Source organism: Sceloporus occidentalis, unplaced genomic scaffold, assembly GCF_023333645.1.
Source record: "Sceloporus occidentalis isolate IW3139 unplaced genomic scaffold, rSceOcc1.0.p SCAF_5, whole genome shotgun sequence".
Lineage (NCBI taxonomy): Eukaryota > Metazoa > Chordata > Lepidosauria > Squamata > Phrynosomatidae > Sceloporus > Sceloporus occidentalis.
The window spans coordinates 72120910-72144544 of NW_028316985.1; the positions used below are offsets into that span (position 1 = coordinate 72120910).

General features: G+C 39.2%; 1 protein-coding gene across 1 annotated transcript; it reads left to right on the forward strand.

Annotated features, from left to right (window-relative positions):
* LOC149312317 (ankyrin repeat and SOCS box protein 15-like) lies at positions 1-23367 on the forward strand. The gene is made up of 11 exons (XM_089524389.1): positions 1-82; positions 3963-4117; positions 4661-4713; positions 6318-6449; positions 7493-7651; positions 10216-10461; positions 14016-14187; positions 15125-15695; positions 17836-17989; positions 18608-18774; positions 23153-23367. The coding sequence occupies exons 2-11, from the start codon at positions 3996-3998 to the stop codon at positions 23192-23194; spliced, it is 1818 nt and encodes a 605-aa protein (XP_089380515.1). The 5' UTR covers positions 1-82; positions 3963-3995; the 3' UTR covers positions 23195-23367.
* Positions 23368-23635: the final 268 nt, after the last annotated feature.

Sequence of the window (23635 nt, forward strand, 5' to 3'; positions counted from 1 at the left end):
CACATGACCCATCTCTTGCTAGGCCCATGCCTGCATGTTTGAAATTCAGGGCCCAATAAAACAATAGCAAGATTTTGAAAAGGTGAGAATCTTCCTTTACTTGTGGTTGTCATTTACTCTAATTGCAGTGGTGTGAAATTAGAAATGCTAAGTTAGGAATAAATCCAAATATAGAATGCAATTAATAGTAGATGGTGTTGCTGTAAATAAATCTAACCTGCATGTTTCTTCCTCTGTTCCCTTATCATAAAAACTGTTAGAGATGTTTAGTTCACTCATGTGCTAATTGGCAAGGGTTAACTAATTTCATCTGTCATATTAAAAACCTGTCCAGTTTGCTGAATGGACACAGTACACAGAATGTCCCTTTCTATGAGCATTTAAATCATTGTGGTGAATATAGTTGTCGGATTTTAAATAAATTGTCTCTCATTGAAATCTGTGGACTTTGAAGTGCTAAGCTTTAGGTGATATATAACCCCACAATGCAAAATAACATTGTTTATTTGTTTTGTTTTGTTTTTTTAATCACCTTAAACTAGAAATGAAGCAATATCATTTTAGCTTGCTACCGTATATCTGTGAGCAGATATATTTGTGGATTCTTCCAGGAAATTAGCTGATCTTGGTAAAGGCATATCATCGGAGGCTTTACCTGCCCTCGACAAGAGTGTGATGATGTATCTCTATGGGACATGAGAAGGCTATGATAGTAGATGACTCATCTAGACTTCTGCTGCTGAGTAGGAGAGAGGAGATCAAAATGTGCGTGTGAAAAGAACACATCACAGCTTGAGTGAGCCAGAGGAAAATGCAGAAGGAGCTGAGATTGTGTTCCGTAAACATCTCAGTGTACTTTCCACCTAGCATGGAAATGGTTGAAATGGATTTACTGTTGAAATGTTTATAATTTGCCTTTGTGTGTCTCTATGCTTGTACATAGAGACAAGTATTATGAAATGCCAAAAAGACTCTGATATCTTCCCATGAAAATCAAACCCAGAGTTTGGAAGTAAAAGTAAAAACAGATTAAGGTGATTGGGGGCTCTGACACATTTTCTTGATTTGTTCAAGTGTTTACTTACTATTCAAACAATAGTACATTAAAACAGAATTAAATTACTACCAAGTGCAGAATAATAAGTTGAGGCATTCATTCTATTATAAAACACCCCTTAACAAAGGATACAACATATCTGTGTAAAACCATTGCCCCATTGCCTTAAGATACTGATGAACTACTACTCCCATCATATCTGACTATTTGACAGAATGGCTAGGGCTTTGGGGAACAGGAATTCAACAAGACCTGAAGGGATGCAGAACCTCAGCTTTGATACAGAATAATACAATGAAGTAGAAATATTGTGTATTAACTATTTTGGATGGGAAACATTTCAAACCAGACAGATGTAAAATCATATTATCTAAAAACGGAAAAACTGTAGGATGTATTGGTGACTGATAGCCTTGTGGATTTGATACAACTGGAAATGCTTAATGGGCACCAACACTAATTGTAAATGAGGTCTTGGTATAAATAGGGTTGCCATTAGTCAGGGCCTCCAAACCGGGACAAATGTAGGACAAAATTTTCAAATGTAGGACCTATTTTTTTTGGGTCCTACATTTGAAAAAGAGCCTCGCTGAGGGGAGGATTCCTTCTGCACTTGGGCTCCGTTCACGGAGCCCAAGCGGAGAAGGAATCTGACCCCAGGGAGGCATTCTTTTCCCCTTGGACTCCGTTTTTGCCAACGGAGCCCAAGGGGAAAAGAATCCCTCCGCTCAGTGAGGATTCCTTCTCCGCTTGGGCTCCGTTCACGGAGCCCAAGTGGAGAAGGAATCCGCTCCCTTTCCTGGCCTCTGTGGAGGCTTGGCCTTCACAGAGGCCGGGAAAGAGGGAGGAGCGCGCCCGCGATCGCCGCGATCGCCGCGATCGCGGGCGGGCCCCCCCCTTCCCGGCCTCTGTGGAGGCTTGGCCTTCACAGAGGCCGGGAAAGAGCCAGGAGCGCGTCCGCGATCGCCGCGATCGCGGGCGGCCCCCCTCCCCTTCCCGGCCTCTGTGGAGGCTTGGCCTTCACAGAGGCCGGGAAAGAGCCAGGAGCGCGCCCGCGATCGCCGCGATCGCCGCGATCGCAGGCGGCCCCCCTCCCCTTCCCGGCCTCTGTGGAGGCTTGGCCTTCACAGAGGCCTGGAAAGAGGGAGGAGAGCGAGGCTCCTTTCCCTGCCTGGCGTCCGTCGCAGGGGGGGTGTCCCGGGGGCGGGGCCAAACCGGGGCGGGACCGTGCGGACCCGCCCCAAACCGGGAAAGTCCCGCCCCCAGGCGGGATATGGCATCCCTAGATATAAAGAGCCTTCAAAGAATACACATTTATCTAAGTACAGATCTTCAGTTTTGTAAATTCCAAATCCATTTTTTGGGCATATTATGAAATGCTAGTCTAAGGTTACATAGAGAGTTTGATGTAATCTACACTATTGTTGTGTTAGATATAAAAGAAAGCAATCAAGAGTAGATCTAGAACCTTGAAAGCCAACTTATTAATATGTCAATATATTATTGGTTACTACCCAGTCTTCTAACTAACTAAATATATATATATATATATATATATATATATATATATATTTATTGTAGGTTTTCTCAATGACATCAAGTAAACAAACAGCTTATAAGTGGAGAGTTAATTACAAAGCTTGGTGCCTCACAAGTCTAGATGAACAAGGTGGTTTCCTGCATCACTTACCGTAAATCCAATCTGGAACATTGTATCTCCTCCTTTTGCATCAATGTTGAAGCAAAAGTCATGTCCTGATCAGAGCAGCAGAAGCACTGTCACTCTTGGAAGCAACGTCATTGTTGTGTGTAGCATGAGCGGTTTGGATTCTATGGGCCCGTACAGACAGGCCAAAATAAAGATACTTTGGGTCACTTTGGAGGTATGTTGTTAAAATAATGCATGTGTCCTAAGAGGCCAGAAGCCACGCCAAAGCCATGCTCCAGTCCTAAGGGCTGCACCACAGCTTTGGCACAGCTTCTGGCCTCTTAGGACGCATCATGTATCATTTAAACAGCATACCTCCAAAGTGACCCAAAGCAGCTTTATTTTGGACTATCTGTACAGACCCTTTGTTCTACTAAAGTTTTATAGCCGTTCGAACTTGCTTGAGCTAACTTCTTCTTCTTCTTCTTCTTCTTCTTATTATTATTATTATTATTATTATTATTATCCCATCTCTCCCTGTATTGGAGAGAAGCGGGTAACAACAAACAAGTTGTTTATAATGGAATTTCCCTCTCCTGAGGACAGAAGAGGCATGGTATTTTCTGTTACTGTATTATCTATGTTAAGCCTTGTTCCTCAGTACTAAATCTAAAGAGATGCATGAGCATACAGATGCTATGTTTATTTGTGGGAATAATTGTGTCCAAGATCTGATTGCTGAAACAAAGTCATGTGCCTCATTCCCTAGAAAGGAAAGGGATGCTGCAGTGGAGTTTTTATTTGTTGGAAAAGGCCCTTCACATATGTAAAGTTAAATCCTTAGGATTCAGAACTGGAAAAGTCCAGAATTCAAATCTTGAGTTTATCAGATACTTGTGCATGATTTTTTAATATGAAGAGTGAGTTGAGTAAAACTGTTGGTCAGTTTAGTTGTATAAATTGTTCACTTTGGTAGCCTGAGATTTTACAGTTCTTTATAATTGCTCACAGGGGATTTCAGTTTACAGGTATTGGGAAAACATGGCGCCCAGGAATATGACTTGACATAGGGTGGGGTCCATACTTAATCTCCCTATGCTTTTCTTCTTTGTTACCTCATCTAAAGTTATGACGCTGTATTTTCTGATATATTCTTATGTGTCCATTAATCCACTTTCTTTTTAGAAAGCAATTACTAACAGGTCAGTTCTCTTTGGAACAATTAGGCAAAATGTGTCCTTCCATTTATTCTTGCAGCTAGAAAACAGCTGATTAATACATACCAGGAAAATGGATGACAATGAGGAGTCTGAGGAAGACCACCTCACTGATTATGCCATTCAGTTTAGCATCCAGGCATCTCTTGAAAATCAAAGAAGTCAACAAACTTCTTTGCCCAGTCATGAAACAAGGTATGTAGCATTCTTATTGCCAAGTTATGAATCTTTGACACTATAATCCCTGAATATTTTAATCTGTTTCCCTCATATCTATAGTGTATTGCTTTGAAGTCACTTGTAGGTGCCATTCCTAGTATTTTGGCAGCATGGTAGTACACAAGATATTATGTGCAATACATATTATAGTCTGGTTTTTTTTTATTGATGGCCTGACTCAATCTGATGACTTAGGATGTATATTAATATTTTTAAAAGAACATATAAAAGTCCATTAAAGAGGCTTGGCATATAGATGGCATCTTTGAGTTGGTCTTGGAGATCACAATTAAATGACTAGAAGACATTGTAGAGAAATATTGTGAATCTCACCCTTGTATGCATCTACTTTTTGTGTTGACTAGGAACTCCATGCACACATACACATACATTCACCTTGCTATTAAAAGCACTTTTGTAATTCTTAAGACTTACACTGTGAAACATCAGCTACATTTAATGAAATAAAAACAGTGGTGTGTGAGATAATTTATATCTTTTCTATCACTTCTTCAATAGGTTTGTTCCAGTCAGTGATCAAAACAGGAAACTTATAGCTGCCATAAGAGAAGGTACAAGTATTAAATTACAACAGTGTTTGGAGATTTGTATTAGTATCAGTTATTGTTATTATGAATGATCATTGCATTTAAACCTTATTATTGATTGTCACTGATTGTACTTTTTTGCATTTCTTTGCTATTTTAATCCTACTGTTAGCAAAAATAAACACTGGAGCTGTTTCAGCCATCGACAGTCCCTTGGCTCTCTTCTGGACTCCCCCTCAACCTTGCCCCCCAATCCTATACATACCCTACCCAGCATCCGTGTGTGTGTGTGTGTGTGTGTGTGTGTGTGTGTGTGTGTGTGTGTACTTGTTTTTAGTTGTAACACAGGGCCTGAACAGATAGGCCAAAATAAAGTTGCTTTGGGTCACTTTGGAGGTATGCTGTTTAAATGATGCATGTGTCCTAAGAGGCCAGAGGCTGTGCCAAAGCCATGCTAAAGTGACCCGAAGCAGCTTTATTTTGGCCTGTCTGTTCTGGCCCACAATTTAGCAATGATGACTATGTGATTTAATGAAACAAATAAAAAAGGGGGGGAGAAAGTGGGGGGAAAGAAAGAAAACCTGATTGTTTGGGGACAGCGAAGCGGAGACTTATAGCATGTGACTGCCCAATCCCAGAACTAGCCAAGAATCTGCTATGTGGTTAATACAGTCAGCCTTCCATATCCATGGATTCAAGCATCCTCAGTTTGAAAATATTTTAAAAATATATAAATTCTAAGAAGCAAATTTTGATTTTGCCATTTTATATCAGGGATTCTATTTTATTAGGCCATTGTATTTAATGAGACTTGAGCACCCACAGATTTCAGTATCTACAAGGGGTCCTGGAACGAAACCCCAGAGGATAACAAGGGCCCACTGTACTGGAATAACCCTCATTGTGCCAAAACATGCACTTTCTCAGTCCCTCTGGAAAGGCAAATTTGTGCAAATGGGTCCCCTGTGTATTCAAGGGATCATAGGAAACTGCATTTTCCCTATATATGAATGAGTATGTTTGCGTGCAGGTACATGCATGCAGGTACACCATCACTGTAGCTATGAGGAATAAGGGCATTGTACCCCTCTAAAAATCTGCTCATCCCACTGAAATTGTCAGTGAAATTGGGTAACTTAAAACTTCAGTTGGTTCTTCAGAAATAGAGTGCAAAGAAAAGGGGCAGACAATGTTCTCAAAGGAATGCAAACACAGCAAACAGATGAGTTCTAGGTGTGCATCATTTTCATTGTGTGATTCTGCAATGTTAGAAATTTGGGGGGACAAGAAAAAAACACCTTCTTATTCTAGGTGTGGGCAATGCCCTGATTTTGCCTCCCTTTCACGTTTACTCATTTGGTGCATACCATAGCTAGGACATGTTCCTAACATTAATGGTTGCAGAATTACTTTTTCCTCTCGGTTCCTAATAGTTCTGTTGCACAATCACTTATGCAATGATACAGCTTCATATATCAGCATTAGTGCATATTTACATTATAGAAATGTTGAACGGGATTTTGACCATTGTCTTTAAGGCAGTACTTTTGTCTTTTTGAAGGGCAACAGTCAATTCTGTTGATCATGATCTCCCCTCCACATTAATCTTAATAATTTTTTCCCTTTAGGTCAAGTCTATGATCTTCAAAAATATGTGAAATGCAAATATGCTTTGGATGAAGCTGATGAGAGAGGTTGGTTTCCTATACATGAAGCTGCTGCACAGTCAATTCAGCAAATACTTGAAGTAATATTAGATGGTAAGTTAAAATAGATTATTTGTGATGGTGACAATGTGGCATTGTCAAAATTCCTTAAAATCTTTCACTCCTTTTCACTGTGTCCCACCCATTTGCCACCTAATTTGTGACTCAACACTCAATCTCAGTTCTCACATCTAGTGCCACCTACAGTTGAACTCTCTTTAGATGCCAGCCCTCTGGGTCTTCAAATTTCCCACCACCACCACTTGGCGCCAATTACTCATTCACAACCACACACCCACTATCTGTTGTGTTCCAAACTAAAAGACTTTATTCTCTATTGGTAGCGTTTTTAATATGTTTCTTTAAGCACTTCAGGCAACTGCTTGTTGAACAAATCAGGTTGAATGGAGTAACTTTCTCAATGGATGGCATTCAAGATGGATATGATATATAAATACTTTAGTAGTTACAAGAGTTAATCGTTTCTTTGGCTTATCTTTGTAATTGTTTCTTCATAGCTTTTTGTTTCTTTTCAATCTAAGCTTTCAAGTCATTTCCAACTTATGGCAACCCTATGGTGAAGGAGACTTTCTTGGCAAAATTTGTCCTGGGGAGTGGAGGGTTGTCATTGCCTACTTCTGAGATGCTTTTACTTTTTTACTACTAATTTTTAATTCATGTACAATCAGCCCTCCATTTTCTCAGGGGATCCATTCCGGACCCTCCTAAAACTAGAAACTCTCACATATTCAAGCCCCATAGGCTTGAATGGAGAGGCACACCCCATTTTAACTCCCTCCGTTTGCTCCTCATGAGTAAGTGAGGGTTGTGGATCTGAGGTCCTCGCAAACGGAGGGGCAACTGTACTTGTTTTAAACCATGTACGATCCATCTTGGGTCCCATTTGGGAGAAAAGTAGGTTATCAGTTAAGTAAATAAATTCATCTACAGTACTTATAAGACTGGTTGATAAGCTAGATGTTTTCAGTTTCTGAAACAACTTTCATGTGTCTTTGCACAGTTTTTCTTGTTTCTTTATATAATTTTTCATGTGACAATATACTTACACAGTTTTTTTGTTTCAAAATTATTTCTAGCTTCTTATAAATCTATGTGGGAATATAAAACAGGTGATGGAGAAACACCCTTGACATTAGCTGCCAAGTCTGGCCATGTGGCAAATGTCAAGACGTTATTGGAAAAGGGGGTATGGCCCAATACTACTAATAGAAAAGGAGAAACACCTCTTCTGATTGGTAATCATCTCATTTATGACTTTTGGTGGTGTGATTTTTTTTAATACCAATTCTTGCAGAATACAAAAATAAAATGTACTGTTACAAGGAAATCTGGAAGCCCAGCATACAAACCTCTAATCGCAGGAGCCTTTGGTATTTAGGCTATTATCTGCTCTTAAATTACGTTTCATTTTGTTTTTCTGTGACTCTGAATTATTCCTCTTTGTCCCTGTACTGCTCTGTGCTTATTTTGAAAGCACACACGTACAAATCAGTCGAGGAATGAAAGGGAACAGTTCAGTAGGCTGGGTTGTTTCTTCAGTTTCTAAGGCATCAAAATTGTATTATTTGGAGCCACAGAAAACTGCATGTTATCCTGACCCCCCATGCCATAACCTCTTGATTGGTGCCCAAATTAACAGGGAACTCACTGGAAAGAGGTTGGAAAAGTGCTGCCCACGAGTGCCAGGGCCCTGCAGTTTCTTCCATACATCACCCAGATTTTTCAGAATAAAAATTAACTGAAAAATGTCTCTTGCACCATTAGGGGGCATGGGGGCCTTTTCTCTTTTGGGGAGTGGTAGCAAGCTGTTCTAGCCCTGGGGATCTTTTTTTTTAAAAGCTAGAAATGATTTCTCATCACTTCTCATTTTGAAAAAAAGGCTTCCTCCTGGGGAACAGAGGTCAGTGAAAGGGGCAATGAATCTGCTCCAGCTTTGAGTCTGAACACTCAAAAAGAACTCTCCTAGATGTATTTTGAGAAGAAGGATAAAGAACTTTGATAGTTTCTGTAAAGTTTAGCTAAGTCCAGAGCACTAGTGGCTCAGTGACAACGGAGGCATAAACTTCTACTGCTCCTGAAACTAAATGAGGAGAGCAAAATCCTCCATAAAGTTTCTAGAAGATAAGTAAAATAAATTATTTTTTATTAAAATAAATAGGAACAATTAAGAGTGGCACATTGGGGAAAGAGCAACTAGCTCTCTGAAATCTAGCAGAGGTTATCTTTAACCCTCGGCATCAGGAATTTGCCCTCTTCTGTACTATAATATACACAAGGCTCTCTTCTTTTTCTTTGAGTGAGAGGGATAGTTTTCTCTTGGCTCGGAGGAAAATTTAAACATGATATTAGTGACATGGAAACCATTATTGCGCATGCTTGTGGAAATTTAAGTTATTGTCTAAGAGACAAAAGTGAGCAATACAGATAGTAAAAATCTATCAGTTTCACTCCTTGTTGAGTTCAGAATTCTTTAAGCCTCCTATTCTTTCCAGCAGAATATGATGAAATAGGTATATTTTGGTAAATTGCTAGAAAACCGAGACAAAATTCTTCTCCATTGCATTCGTTAAATCAAATATTTAAATCAGCATATACAAACCAGATTTTTAAGAGTTAAAAGCTCAAAGCCCTGAACCAGGATAATATCTCAGGTTTGAGGAGGGATGATATGTCCAGAAGTGACTGTGTTCAGCATCAGCAGGTGCACCAACTGCACATTTTCTCTGAAAGCTGGAGGTTGTTACAATGATTCATTATTTCATTATTTCTTCATTAGACTACTGTAATGCACTTTGCTTGGATCAGCCCTTGACAAGTGCTGAGAAGCTACAGCTAGTATAAAATATTGTGGTCAGGTTGCTCCCTGGTGTGAGAGCCTAGGCATTACCCATTCTGATCCAACTGTGCTGCCTTCCAAGGTGAATTGAAGATGTTGGTTCTGACTTATAAAGCCTTAAATGGTTTGCGTCCAGCATATCTGAAATATCATTTTCTCTGATGTAGACAAGGCCATAATTTTAGTTTCTTATATGGAGGTTGTTGTTTGTCACAACAGTCCAAGGGACTAGGTTAGTGAAAAGAAAAGACAGTCTTTTCTGTTTTGGCATCTCGATTGTGGAATTCCCTCCCCAGGGATATCAACCAGCCTCCATCATTACTGAATACCCAACAGACAGTCCAAACAGTATCGCAGCCCTTCACCTTTTGAGTTGCTTATTTTTGTATTAATAATATGCTTTGGGGGGGGTCTATTTTCCACTTAATTGGGACACAGCAGACTGATGCAATCTTGAATGCTACAATCAGAAGCATTATTCCTGTCCCAATTCCTCTTCACACCACAAATTGCTCACAGATCCAGGGTGGAAATGTCAGTATGCTATACTCCAATCAACAGGAGAATAGACTTCTGTTGTTGGTGCCTGGTAGGTCAGGACTGGGGCATTTTTACAATCCCTACATCTTCTTGACACTATTCAATATGTAGGGATCATGAATGCAGATCAGTCATAGATGTGAAACTCTGAGTTACACATTCTTAACTGTGGTCATGAATTCCAGCCACTATCTTTAAACTGTTTTGATTGTAAACAATGCAGAAATCTTATGATATAGGGTGGAATATAATTTTTTAATTAATAAATACGTAGTCTCAAGTGCTCTTTTAACTTAGGTATTCTTTCAAATTAAAATCCCTTTACCTTTAGTAAAGAACTCAGTAAAAAAAATCATTGCACAATTGACAGTTTGTTCTTTAAATGCTACATCTAAACTATTTTTTGTCTTCTTACATTTCAAGCAGTGAAACAGGGCTCACACGAAATGGCTTCAGCTCTGATTGAGTACAACTGCACAGTCAACCAGCCATGTGTAAAACGTTGGTCAGCAATGCATGAAGCTGCAAAACAGGGTCGGAATGATATTGTTGCTCTTCTTTTGAAGAATGGTGGGAACGTACACTTGAGAGATGGATATGGGGTAACTCCATTAGGAGTGGCAGCTGAATATGGCCAATGTGATGTGTTAGAGCATCTAATTCACAAAGGTGTGTTGAGAACTGTGAGAATGCTTTTTACAAGTGACATCATCTGTTACAAAAAGGTTGTCTGTCTCTTATTATTATTATTATTATTATTATTATTAACCTTTATTTATGAAGTGCTGTAAATTTACACAGCGCTGTACATACAATCTTTTTAGTTAGACGGTTCCCTGCCCTTGGGCTTACAATTTATTCTTGCTTCAATAAATTTATGAGTTTCCTCTATCTGGAGGATAGAAACCTAGCATCAGTATACCTCAAAATGGTCCTTGGACACTTAGCCAGGATCTATTTGAGAAGGTGCACCTCTTGTATTTCTCTCCTCCCCCCCCCATCCCCCGTTTCCTGGAAATGTTTGGTACCAAGTGACAAAGTAAACCATATCATTTGAGTAGCACATGACAAAGAAAGTTTTTGTGTCCCCTTCAGCCAATAATTACTTACTATATGTACTTGTGTATAAGTCAGCCTAATGTATAAGTTGAGGGCAGGTTTTGGGGCCAAAATTATGGATTTTGACAAGTCAATAGTAAAACTTAGGGGCATGTAACAAAGACTGTAAAGGACAAAGTAACAGAAAATGATGCCAAAGAACTTATGTAATTCTGGCAATACTGACTCTAAAGGCTGGATGGATGAAGAGGGAACTACCATAAATAGACTCCCTAAACTTAAAGGGCTAAAGCACCAGTAACAGGAGTCATTCAGGCTAAGAGGGGGCTTTACGTGGGGCTCCTCAGATCCATTCCACAGAGAGGTGAAAGCTCCTAAGCCACTCCTGGCTGTCACCATCATCATTTTCTTGCCCAGGTATTCAAAAAGGTCTTTTGCCACTCAATTCAGAGAAGAGAATGGTTCCTTTTTTCATAAGAGTTAAGATACGGTCCTTACATTGACCTGTGGATAGGTCTACCCAGGTTTTTAGGGTCAGTTTTCTGACTAAAATTTGTTGACTTATACACACGTATATACTAGATATATACGGGCAAATACCTGTTAAAAGCCTTTAATATTGGTAAGGGTCATACATGACTGCCATTGTAGATAAAATGGTAGATGTGCTCTGCAAAACTGGTTCTCAGCCATGAAGCTGGCCTTGGTCACCTACAAATTTTTCCTTGGAGGACTGTAGTGATGATACAGAGGCATGATTTATATATACTTATTTGAATGCCTTGAAGCAAGAGCAAATGTAGTCTGAAAGGTCCTATAGCAAACATTTCCTTTTCACTGTTCCACCATAGCTTTTCATAAGGCTATTCAATTTAGGAAAGCAAGAAGATATAACATCCCTTAACAATTTGTGACATGTAGAAGAGATAATTGATTAACATGTAATATTATCTTTGTAGTAGAAAATTGTGCTGAATAAATAAGGGGAAAGCCATGTGCATACAAACTCATTACTTTCATTATCCTTTCCTTACATGAATTCTCATTATAAACAGGCAAAACTGACTACTGAAGAAACATCTGTATCCAACTATTTCTTTCTTTCTTTAAATGTTTATCTTTTCTAAATGAAAAAAAAGGCATTGGGGCATCAGCCTATTTTAAAAACAAGAAAGATGGTTATACAAATATAGTGGTCTCCGTTCCCTGCCTCCAAGAGTTTGGAAAAGTTACATCCTACAAAAGTACACATGCCCACTGGCCATACTGGCTGGGGAATTATGGAAGTTTCCCAAGATTTACTTTTACCTTTTCCTCTACTACCCAGGCTGAATCTACACTGCAGAAATAATGTGGTTTGACACTGATTTGCCACAGTTCAACACTATGGAATTCTGGGATTTGTAGTTCTGTGAGAAATTTAGCCTTCTCTGTCAGAGAGCTCTGGTGCCTCCCAAACTACAAATCTCTGGATTCCATAGGATGGAGCAATGGCAGTTAAACTGATGTCAAACTGCATTATTTTTGCAGAGCAGATGCAACTCAAGTGACACCTGAAATCAAAAGTGATTCTACTGCTTCCAATAAAGGTTTAAGCCTGGGCCTACCAAAGTGCTACAAGAAACATCATGATGATTCTAATGCATGCTTAGTAAAATTTGTTTCGTTCAAGACAAAACAAAAATATAATTCAAATGTTGTTGGTGAATTCTTTCATATTTCCTAAGAGCCAGTTGGGATTTTGTAATGCTGGCACTTGGCATTGAATGGAACAGCATCCATTTGCTAAATGAATTGCTTCCCTTTTAGCCCCGTGCCCTCCATCAATTGATTCCAGAACGGTATATTGGGCAACCTTCTGGAGTTGGGAGAAACAGAGGCAGGCTGAGGATAGGAAGGAAAAGTTTTCTTGCATAAACAGTTTTCTTGCTTATACAATGTTGGATATCATACATTCAGAAGGATCTTTCATTTATCAGTATCAGACTCTATGATGTTGACTTTCTGTAGGCAACAAATAAACAGGTAATATTTTTAAAAAATCACAAGAACAAATTGAAAACTATGATTTTATAGGAGATTATTGCACGAAGCATCCCTCCCAATGCTGTTGCAGCTTTTTAAACATCCGAAACTGCAACGATTCTTATTACACTATGATGTAATTGTGCATTGATAACAGGTTGCTGATGCATCTTATCGCACTGCCTCTCTGTTTACTCATCAGCTATCCAAGATTTAAGTCTTGCTTTCTTTGGGAATGTTGTGTGTGTGCACATGTGCGTGTGCAGTGGCACCCCCTTAAATCTCGTTTTTCTTGCCCTAGATGAAATGGTTGTCTCCTCATCACTAAGAAGTCTTGCTTTCATTTGGAATATGGTGTGTGTGTGTGTCAGTGAAACCCCTTTAACCCCCCTTTCTTCTGTCCAAGACAGATTGCCTCCTCAGCAGTATGAAGTCTTGCTTTCATTAGGAATGGGGAGGAATGCAGTGAAACCAATTTAAATCCCATTCTCTCTGAATTACCTATGGCGCATAATTCAATAATGGGTTAACTGCAGAACTAACAGCTATTCATGGGATTTTCCATTCATTAAAAGCAGGGGCAGAAGCACAGATTGACTACAGGATACTTAATGCCTAGCCATAAGGTCTTGTGATAATATCCCACAATTACAGTTTCAATCCCACTTTTTCCCCACTATTTAAGAACTGTGTGATAATCTCCTGTGTTACATAAAAATGCCAGAAGTTATATTATATTATTCTAGAAAATGAAAATATACTTAAAAACAAACAAAAGCTAGCCATTTGGGATCAGGCATAGAATAGGTGGTCAGTCAGTACAAAAACCTGGTTGCGTTGCTTTTCCAAACAGTAGTGCAAAACATGAACAGTAGTGCAAGACTCTAGACTTAATTAATGATCTTCCTCTTTTACTTTTCATTTGGTGGTACTTCCAAATTCTGATGGCGCCAATGATGTCACTGTGAATGGTCATCACTTATAGCAACAGATGCCTCATATCTGACTGTTCAAGAACATCAGATGTACTATTCTACTCTTACGTAATTTTTTAAAAAATCGGAAATGATTAAATAGAGTAAGAAATTGGTTACACAAATTATTTTGTATGAAGTGCCTAGTTTGTCTTCTTCCACTAGGTGGTGATGTGCATGCTACAGCTGATGATGGCTCATCAGTCCTCTTTGAAGCAGCTGGAGGTGGAAATCCAGACTGTATAGCTTTGCTCTTGGAATATGGAGGAAGTGGTAATTTGCCTAATAAAGCAGGGCACCTTCCTATACATAGAGCTGCATATGAAGGGCATTATCTGTGAGTATGCTTCCTTGTTCTTTCCTAGTTCACTATATTATTATTTTAAATACTGCAATGCTCAGTTATGGGTAATGGTAAAAACATTTACATGTGGGGTAAAAATGTTTCATTTAGGACCATTATAAACATTTATAGTGCCTTACAGGAAAACAAAAACAAAAGAAGGAAAAAGAGAGGTCACTGCCCAGCATGCAGTCTGAGAATGTGATTCTGTGCACACTTACCTGGGCATAAGTCACACTTTACATAGTGCGACAAAAGGTGCATCTACACTGTGGACATAATGCAGTTTTACTTTAACTGCCATGGCTCCATTCTACAGAATTCTGGGATTTGTCGTTTTGTGACGCACCAGCACTCTTTGGCAGACAAGGCTATATACCTTGTAAATGGCAAATCCTGGAATTCTATAGAATGGAGCAACAACACTTAAAGTGTTGTCAAACTGCATTATTGCTATAGTGTAGATACATCCTTAAATCTGAGTAAACATGTGTAGGGTTACACTAAATAATGCATTTTTGTTTAACATTAGCAGAATTACCAGCTCCACATGGTTTAGGATTCCTTGTCCTGCACCCCACCATAGTGCTTTCCCACCCACCCCTATATAGCCTCTTTTTTCTTTCTTTCCACACTCCATTCTCTCCCCCCCCCTCTCTATCTGTCTCTCCCTTCACCCTAGTATCCAGCCTTCCATTTTGCTTACTCTCCTTAGCATCTTCTTACTAGGCAGCATTTCAATTGTATGGGGGGACCCTGCTGAGGAAAACACCATTTGGTGCTGCCTAGAGGCCCTGTGGAGAAATGAGTCTCCACTCCTGGTTAACTCTCCTGATACCTTGCATCAGAAGATACCACTGTGGGCAAGAAATGTTAATGTTGTGTTTTTCAGCCATCTGTCAAATTCATTTTTTTATTTATTTATTTGCAGAGCTTTGAAATATCTCATTCCAGTTACATCCAAAACTGCAATTCAGAAAAGTGGCCAGAGTCCTATGCATTCAGCTGCGGAAGGCCAAAACCCACAATGCCTTGAGCTTCTGATTGAAAATGATTTTGATGTCAATGTCATGCTGGCAGAACACATTTCTCAAAGTTATGATGATGAAAGGAAAACAGCGCTTTATTTTGCCGTTTCCAACAATGACATTCTCTCAACTGAAATCCTGCTGCAAGCAGGTGCAGACCCAAACAAAGACCCCCTCAATTGCCTCCTTGTAGCAGTGAGAGCTGGGAACCATGAAATAGTACGATTACTTCTCTCTTATGGTGCAAATGTTAACTGCTACTTTAACCTTGTGAATGACACCCATTTTCCCAGTGCCATTCAGTATGCTTTGAATGATGAGATAATGCTAAGGATGTTACTTAACCATGGATACAAAGTGGATCTATGTTTTGACTGCATGCATGGTGACATCTTTGGGAATTCCTTTGTGTGGTCAACCTTGGAAGAAGATGTGTTACCAGGTTGGACATCTTGCGTTGTTAAAGATAATCCAGTAAGTACATTCTGAGATTTTTCCTTTCTATAGGTTGAGTCTCCCTTATCCAAAATGCTTGTGATCAGAAGTGTTTTGGATTTCAGGGTTTTTGTTTGTTTGGATTTTGAAATACATGTACAGTTGGCCCTCCATATCCATTGATTTTTTATCCACAGATGGAAAATATTCCAAAAAATATAAATTCTAAAAAGCAAAGCTTCATTTTGCCATTTTATATAAAGGATACTATTTTACCGTGCCATTGTATTTATCGGGACTTGAGAATGTACAGATTTTGGTATCCAGGGATTTGGAACCAAACCCCAGTGGATACCAAGGGCTTACAGTATTTGCATATATGTACATAATCCCATATCTTGGAGATGGGACCCAGGTCTAAACATGAAATTCAATAATGTTTCATAAAAATAAAGCATAATAATAATAACAATAACAAATCTTATATATAATATTGTTAATAATTTTGTGCATGAAACAAAGTTTGTACAGTACACACTGAACCATCAGAAAACAAAGGTGTCACTATCATGAAAAAAGTTTTGTTTTTTGGAGTATTTTGGATTTCAGAATTCTGGATAATGGAGTCTCAGCCTGTATACTCTTCTTAGTATTCTTCTAGATAGATGGCTCTTAGTACTACCTTTTGACAGAAATGGTACAGCTATTTTATTTTTCCTTCCTTAATGGATGCATTTTGTGCTAATAATAGAAGAAATAAGAATAATATAATTACAGATTCCTACAGATGGAAGGCACCACAAGGACCATATAGTCCAATTCCCTTCCATGCAGGAATACACAACTAAATTTCCTTCCATGCAGGAATACACTTTTGGAATATCCCCATCCCAGGTTTTTAAAAGACTTCCATCTACCATAAAGAGAGTAAGCAGAGTCCACTATCTTTGGGAAAACATGGAAGGATTCTGAAGTGGAAGACATTGTCATAATTGTCTGGATTCCCACCCACCTCATTCTATAAATGAGGGTGACTGTATCTTGAAGTAACTTTAATCATCATTTTTAAGTATAACAATTTTTGTACTGGTTACCATGGGATTTAAGAAACAATTCACTGTGATTAGACTGCTTTCAAAGGGAAAAGAAAAAAGGACTAAGATCTGTCTGAATGTTCATTTCTGCTGCTATTTTTAGCTCTGATAACAAAGGCCAAGTGTAGAGTGAGGCTGAAGTTGCTAGCAAAACATCTCAACACATGGTTTATGTTCATAATGCAGCTGATAAGGGTACTTAGGAATGCGTACCTAACATTGATCAATCTTTCCAGTTGTCTGCAAACAAGAAGCCATGGATATATTGAAGGCAAACTAATATAGTGTCATTGACTTCAGAAGAACCTGATCTGATCATTCTGATGCCATGTGCCAATGGTTAAAGCCAAGGGCATAATTATTAATGAAGTACTAACAATAATATATGCACTGTTATGTGGGCAGAAAGCCCAAATCAATAATAATTATGTCACAATCGTGGGAGTTGAATGAGTCCACTGCCAATATCCCTGCATGGCATTCAGGTTGTCTCTTGGCTAATAAAAGCAAAGATCACTGGCTTCTATCTGTCAGCTCCTAGATTAAGGGACAATTGCCTTAGCAGAAAAAAAATTCTGTCTTCCTTTGCCTTCCTTGGTAACTATAAAATACCACTTTAATATAATACTGCTGTTCTCTTAAAGAAAAGATGTTCAATTATTTTGCTTTAAAATACAATATTAGTAGAATTATTTTGAGGATTGAGGTGTTGGTGGGGCAAACATTGATAAATGTAAAATGATGTATTTATTTGCTCCTTAAAATGCAGCATCAGTTTAAATAACATATCTATTTGTTCCTTAAAATAATGTATCTATTTGTTCCTTAAAATGCAGCATCATAAAATATCAGTTTCTTTCTATTCAGTGAGTAGAAATGGAAAGATTAAAGATGCTGCTGTAACCTATTAAGAAATTTCTTCCATATTTAAAGCAAAGTACCATAATATTTGGATCTTTGCATTGGTTTCTCTTGAGATGCATTTTTGAATCCAGCATATAACTATTTTTAATATTTGCATATTTTTTATTACGATAATTACATCTGAAGGTATTTAGTATAACACCAGACTTGCTTCCTTTCAGTTCTGTGACTTTATTACTGTTCCTTGGATGAAACATTTAGTTGGACGTTTAATTCGCATTTTCGTAGATTATATGGATTATGTTCCTCTTTGCACAAAACTCAAGTTTGTCTTGGAGTCACAAAAAGAATGGACAGAGATCCGAGAGATATTAGGTAAATGCATACTGTTTGTTGCGACAGTACCAGTAATTCACTTATATAAAATGATAATTTAAATGCAGGCTTTATTTGTGCTGGAACCAGAATTGTGTATCTTAGGCTAGTGTTTGTGTGCCTTCAAGTAGCTTCCAACATAAGGTAAACCTAAGGCAAAATGGCCACGGGGTTTTCTTGGCAAGATTTGTTCAGAGGAAGTATGCCATTGCCATCTTCTGAGGCTGAGAGTGTGCGTTGCCCAAGGTCACCCCATGTGTTTTCATGGCAGATCCTAGTCTTCAGACCCTGGTCTCCAGAATTGCAGTCCAACGCTCAAACCACTATGGCATGCTGGATATATACACTGAATAAATTCTGCCACTATAGCATGGGAATGAAGATGCTCTCAAAAATAGGGAATAGTGGCAAGATCAGACCCTAGACAGTTCTGTAGTCTACTTTTTTTTCTCTACACTGGGAACAGTTTATGCCATTGCAGCCTCCTAATATGCTAAGTGTCTAATGTAAGCTATATCATGAATTCAATGATGTTATAGCTATAGCACAGGGAATACATTATAAGGGTATGGTTTCCATTGCATTTCTCCCTGGCTTTGTTTTGTTTTTGTCTTTTAGAGAATCCTCGTCCACTAAAGCATTTGTGCCGCCTGAAAATACGGAAGTACATAGGACTAGAGAGAACACAGAAGGCATTATCAATGAAGAAGCTTCCACTTCCACCAGTTCTTAAAGCATATATCTTATACAAAGAGTATGATCTTTATGGAAGAGAGTTATATGAGGTGTGATTGCCAGAAATCTGAACACATTCACATGGAAGTTGAGCCTAGCTGAACATCTTTCAGTGTACCTATGCTTTTTGCAATCAAGATGCCACACTGGTAAACTATGGGAACTAGATCCAAAGATGGCTGTTACATCCTGAAGAATTGTTTAAAAAAACTATTGTTGTGCCTGAGTGTTGCATGGGAAGACTAACACCAAACCCAAAGATAGTCTTCTGCTTGCATAATCCTAATCACAAGGACTAGTATCCATCTTTCTGTCCACTGTGTGAACTCTTGCATTACATCTTACTTAGGTGTCTGCATACCAGACATAGGAGTTATTTTCTTCTGTTTGTCATTCTTTGGCTCACACACTCACACACATGCACTCTCATATGGTTTTATTATGTTTGATATTTATCTTTGTTTAATATTATTAATATATGTATAACACATGCAGTATGTGTGTGTGTAGACACACATGCATTGACAAAATCAAAGGAGGCCATTATGTGTTGCCTACTGGTTTTGTACAGAGTCAGCACATTTAAGACATGCATATCAAGACACTTAAGATATGTGTAGAGAGGTGGGTAATTATCAACATAGCCATGTCCTTATTGTGAGCAGTCCTTTCAGAGGTAATCTGCCTACCAGAAGGCACATTTGCATAGGGTTGAAAGACTGGATGGTCCCAGGGACTTTTTACAGCAGAATGTGCAAAATGTCTGCAGTTCCTCTCATTTACACAAAAGATTACATATAGATGTTTCATCCCCTCTCTCACTGGCAAACGATGGCAGTTATTTTATTTATTGCAGACTTTAAAGAAACTACCCAAGACTTTGAACTTGTTTCCAAACACAGTTAGACACCATGAATAGATAATTAAAGTCTGTAATAAACCCAGAGCAGATTCATGTTCCCTGAAATGGAAGCCATCAATGCTTTCTCTGGTCCTTTCCCTCCCAATCTGAAAATCCCATGTCAGTGGACAAAATTCTTCATTTAAGGCAAGGATTTTTTTTTATATTTAGCACGAGTGTGCCTATACACATACTGCCATGTAGTGGAGGGCTATGCACATCTCTTTCATACGGCTCAGTTTGTAATAAACTATAATGAAATATATTTAATTTTCAGAGTGTCTCTGGAGACTTGCAAAGAGAATAATCAGTGTGCATTGCAGAAATACCCAGGCTAGAGGGACAGATTTAGCTAACTATTATCTATATCTAATTAAACATGTTTTTGTCAATTTCAGGGCTTTACTAGGGAGTGCAGGGGGTTTAGGCTTCAACAGGTGGCATCCTAAGGAAGGGACTGACACTACGGTTCCCCAAACTTCTGCCTTTTGGCAGAAACGTGCTGTGGCATTTGCTTGCATCCCTCTAAAATTTTGAAGAGATTATGTGAGTGGGGTGAGGCTCAGTTGGAAGAGAAAAGAGAGATTCCAGTTTTTTTCAAATTTAATTTTAAAGTTTAAAGTTTTATTTTAAAAAATAATTTTATTAGATTTTTTTTTAAAAAATCTTTTAAACATCATATCTTACCAAAGTTTCATTTTAACTACATGAAACTATGTACATGTAAATACATTTAGTCTGTGTGTGTGATATTGCAATTTAAAGGTATACTTTTAATTTTACCAGTTGTTTATGGGGATTATCACACAAAGCATTTCCGTGCTGGAATTGTTGCCCAGACACTTCAGAAGCACAGAAGTGGGATAGCCAGTCGTGCTTCTGAAGCATCATTGAGGCGGCCTGCTCTTCTCTTATTTATGAATCATTCGCACAACAGCCATTTTTGTAGTAACAGAAGTTCCTGTTACTACAGAAATGGTTGCTCTGTGAATGATTCGTCAACGGGAGAAGAGCGGCACACACTTCAGAAGCACGAGCGGCTATCTCACCTCCATGCTTCTGAAGCGTTTGGGCAATAGTTCCAGTGCGGTAAGTGCCTCGTGTGATAATCCCTTTAGTCACAACTATTATATTAAGTGATATATGGGAATTATGATTTATGAGTAACATCAGTACAAAAATAATTACTAAGGATTCTGTATGGTGTGGTATGGGAGTAGGTTGGGTGGATAACACCATGAGTTACCACACGAGGTGATGCCACCCCTAGTGATGCCATTGGTCTATTTACAGGTGGCATATAATTTAGCCTATTCCTTAGAAGTAGTTAACAATTGCTGTATTACATTTAAAGTCACTTAGGCCCGAGACAGACAGGTGGAAAGCACCGTCCTCGGGCCAAAATTAGGGTTTGGGAGCATGCAGCAACCACACACTCCCGAACCCTAATATGGAGCAGTACACACAGGGGCCGCCATGATGATGCAAGCACAGTGCCGCATCTGCATGTCAGGCACTGCGCTTGCATCATTGACGCACCACATTGCGCTAATGGTGCACCGATGGTGGTGCCCGCACACACCAAAAAGAACCTGCTTTTAGCAGGTTCTTTTTGGTGTGGAGGGAGCCTGTGCAGTTTGGTTGCTGCGGACTCCCTCCAGAGGAAAAACAGGTGGCTCCAGACTGCCCTTTTGGGCCGGTCTGTCAAGTTCCTTAGCTTTTGTTTTCCATATGCATGTTTCTAGAAATGAAACACTTTGCTCTTGCTCTGTAGCACTCGTGTGTTAGCTATTCCAATGTTATTCCTGGTCTTCATCCAGACTTGCCTTCTGAAAGTGAGGCACGGTACACAGCACCAGCAAAAGGCAGCCAGGAGCCGCCTCTCGTTGCTGCGCAGTGGTACTGCAGCAACCAAATAGCACAGTACCGCTGCGCAGCAAAAAAGGAGCCGTGCAGAAGTGGCTCCTTTTTGTGGCGCAACTGCGCCGTAGCAAAACACCGGCGACGGTGAGATGACATCACAGCTGTCCTGTGCCGCTTGGATGCAGCGCAGCTGCAAAGTCATAGCTACATGCCCTGTTCGTACAGGGCTGCATAATGGTGATGCCCTGGCCATGTGCTAGGGTTGTGGGGCATGCGGTCACTCTGATCCCGGGCAACCCTAGCACGTCATCAGGACACCACAAAGCGGAAAACTGTACCGGGCCTAACTAAACTTTAACAGAGGCAAAATTGTAACCACCATCTCCCTTCAGCACCTACTACTGATCTCCCCTCTAATAACCTTTCCACCAGGAATAACCTGAGCAATAGCAGTCTCAAACTGGATTATTTCTGCAGTGTGTTTTGGACCTAAGTCAGATGCATGATCTCGACAAGTATTTATTTGCTTGTTTCTTTTGATTCGTTGCTATATTGGTTCACCTTCAACAAATGTTGTAGCATTGCAAAACATCTGGAAAACCTGTGAAGAGATAATAGTGGAAATGAGGATCCATGGCATGGCTATGATTCAGTTTCAATCCATCTATTTTAAGATTTAGGAGAGGGCCACATAATCTAGTGGTAGAGCACATGCCTTGTCCCAGGTCCAATCCCTGACATCTAAGAAACAATAACAGATTATATAAAAGATCAGTACTGAGATCCTGGAACTGTCCTATAGGATGCTTTGGCCATGTATTGATTGCCAATGGAGTATTTCATAGAATGTTCTGGTCTGTAAACACCACTGTAACGCACCAAGGGAAAGGCATAGTGTCTTGTCAAAGGGCTACATTCTTGGTAGAGCTTGGAAATACTGCTTTTGGACTTCAGCTCCCCAAAACTCCTACCCAGTATGGCCAACAGGGAATTTGGAGAGTTATCCAAACCAGTAATTTTTATAGTACACTAATTCTTGGTTCTGTTATGGTGAGAGTAATGTAAGACCTTCTTTCAGTCTTTCTAAATAATCCTTTTGGACTTAGTCTCAAGCTTCATGGATACATGCATGCATGTGTCTTCAAGTTTCTTGTTGACATATTGTGACCCCATGATTTCATAGAGTTTTCTTAGGCCAGGAATACTCAGAGGTAGTTTGTTACTGCCTTCATCTGAAGTGTAGCCTACAGCACCTGGCATTCCTTCACAATCTCCCATCCAAGTGCTAACTAAGTTTGAATCTGCTTAGCGTCCAAGATCAGATCAGATCTCGTACCTTCAGAGTATTTACAAATGTACAGTTTCTTAAATCCTTATTTGTAAAACATTTAACTTGAAATAAACCAATTGCCAAGCTGTGTTTAATGTGAAGAAAGGGGCAATATGGGTATTTACCGTAGTGAAGTAGAAAGCAATCTATTGTTTGACTAATTGTAGGCAACTATTTACTAATGAAGGGTGAGAAAAGAATAATTCCCATTTTCATTTTACCAGTTGGATTTATCTGGAGTATCCTAGGTGGCGCTTAGAATATAAAACAAACCTTCTGTGTTTTATTTTTGCCCCCTCCAATTTGTTTGTGCTTAAATTATCCCTGCTGACAGCACCAGACGCAAGCTAGCTGGACATGTGGCATGTGGTCATAATCTCTTACTGACTTGTGCCTATTTTGGAGGAAGGAAGAGACGGTATGTATGGCTGTTGTACAAGACCAAAGTACTGAGAGCCCCAAGGTTGTTGGGGGCAAACATGGAATTATTTGAAGAGTGAAAGGGCAGTTGCAAGTTAGTAGTAGTTGCTGAGACAAGTAATAAGAAGAGAGAAGCAGAGACAATTCTGATAAATTTCTGGATAGAATAAATCAAAATGTCTGTTTGTTTATATAACATAGAAAATGTCCCTCAAAGTCTGCATCTGCACTGCAGAAATAATGTAATTTAACTGCCATGGCTCAATGGTATGGAATTCTGGGATTTGTAGTTTTGTGAACTATTTAGCCTTTTTTGTCAGAGAGCTCTGATGCCACAACAGTCTACAAATCCCAGGATTCCATACACTGAGCAATGGCAGTTAAAACAGTGTCAAAT

Excerpts from the sequence above, each read along its gene's own strand:
- LOC149312317 (XM_089524389.1), top strand. The coding sequence starts at position 3,996 with ATGGATGACAATGAGGAGTCTGAGGAAGACCACCTCACTGATTATGCC. Across the intron at positions 6,450-7,492 it reads ACTTGAAGTAATATTAGATG|CTTCTTATAAATCTATGTGG; the intron begins GTAAGTTAAAAT and ends AATTATTTCTAG. Across the intron at positions 17,990-18,607 it reads AGAGATCCGAGAGATATTAG|AGAATCCTCGTCCACTAAAG; the intron begins GTAAATGCATAC and ends TTTGTCTTTTAG.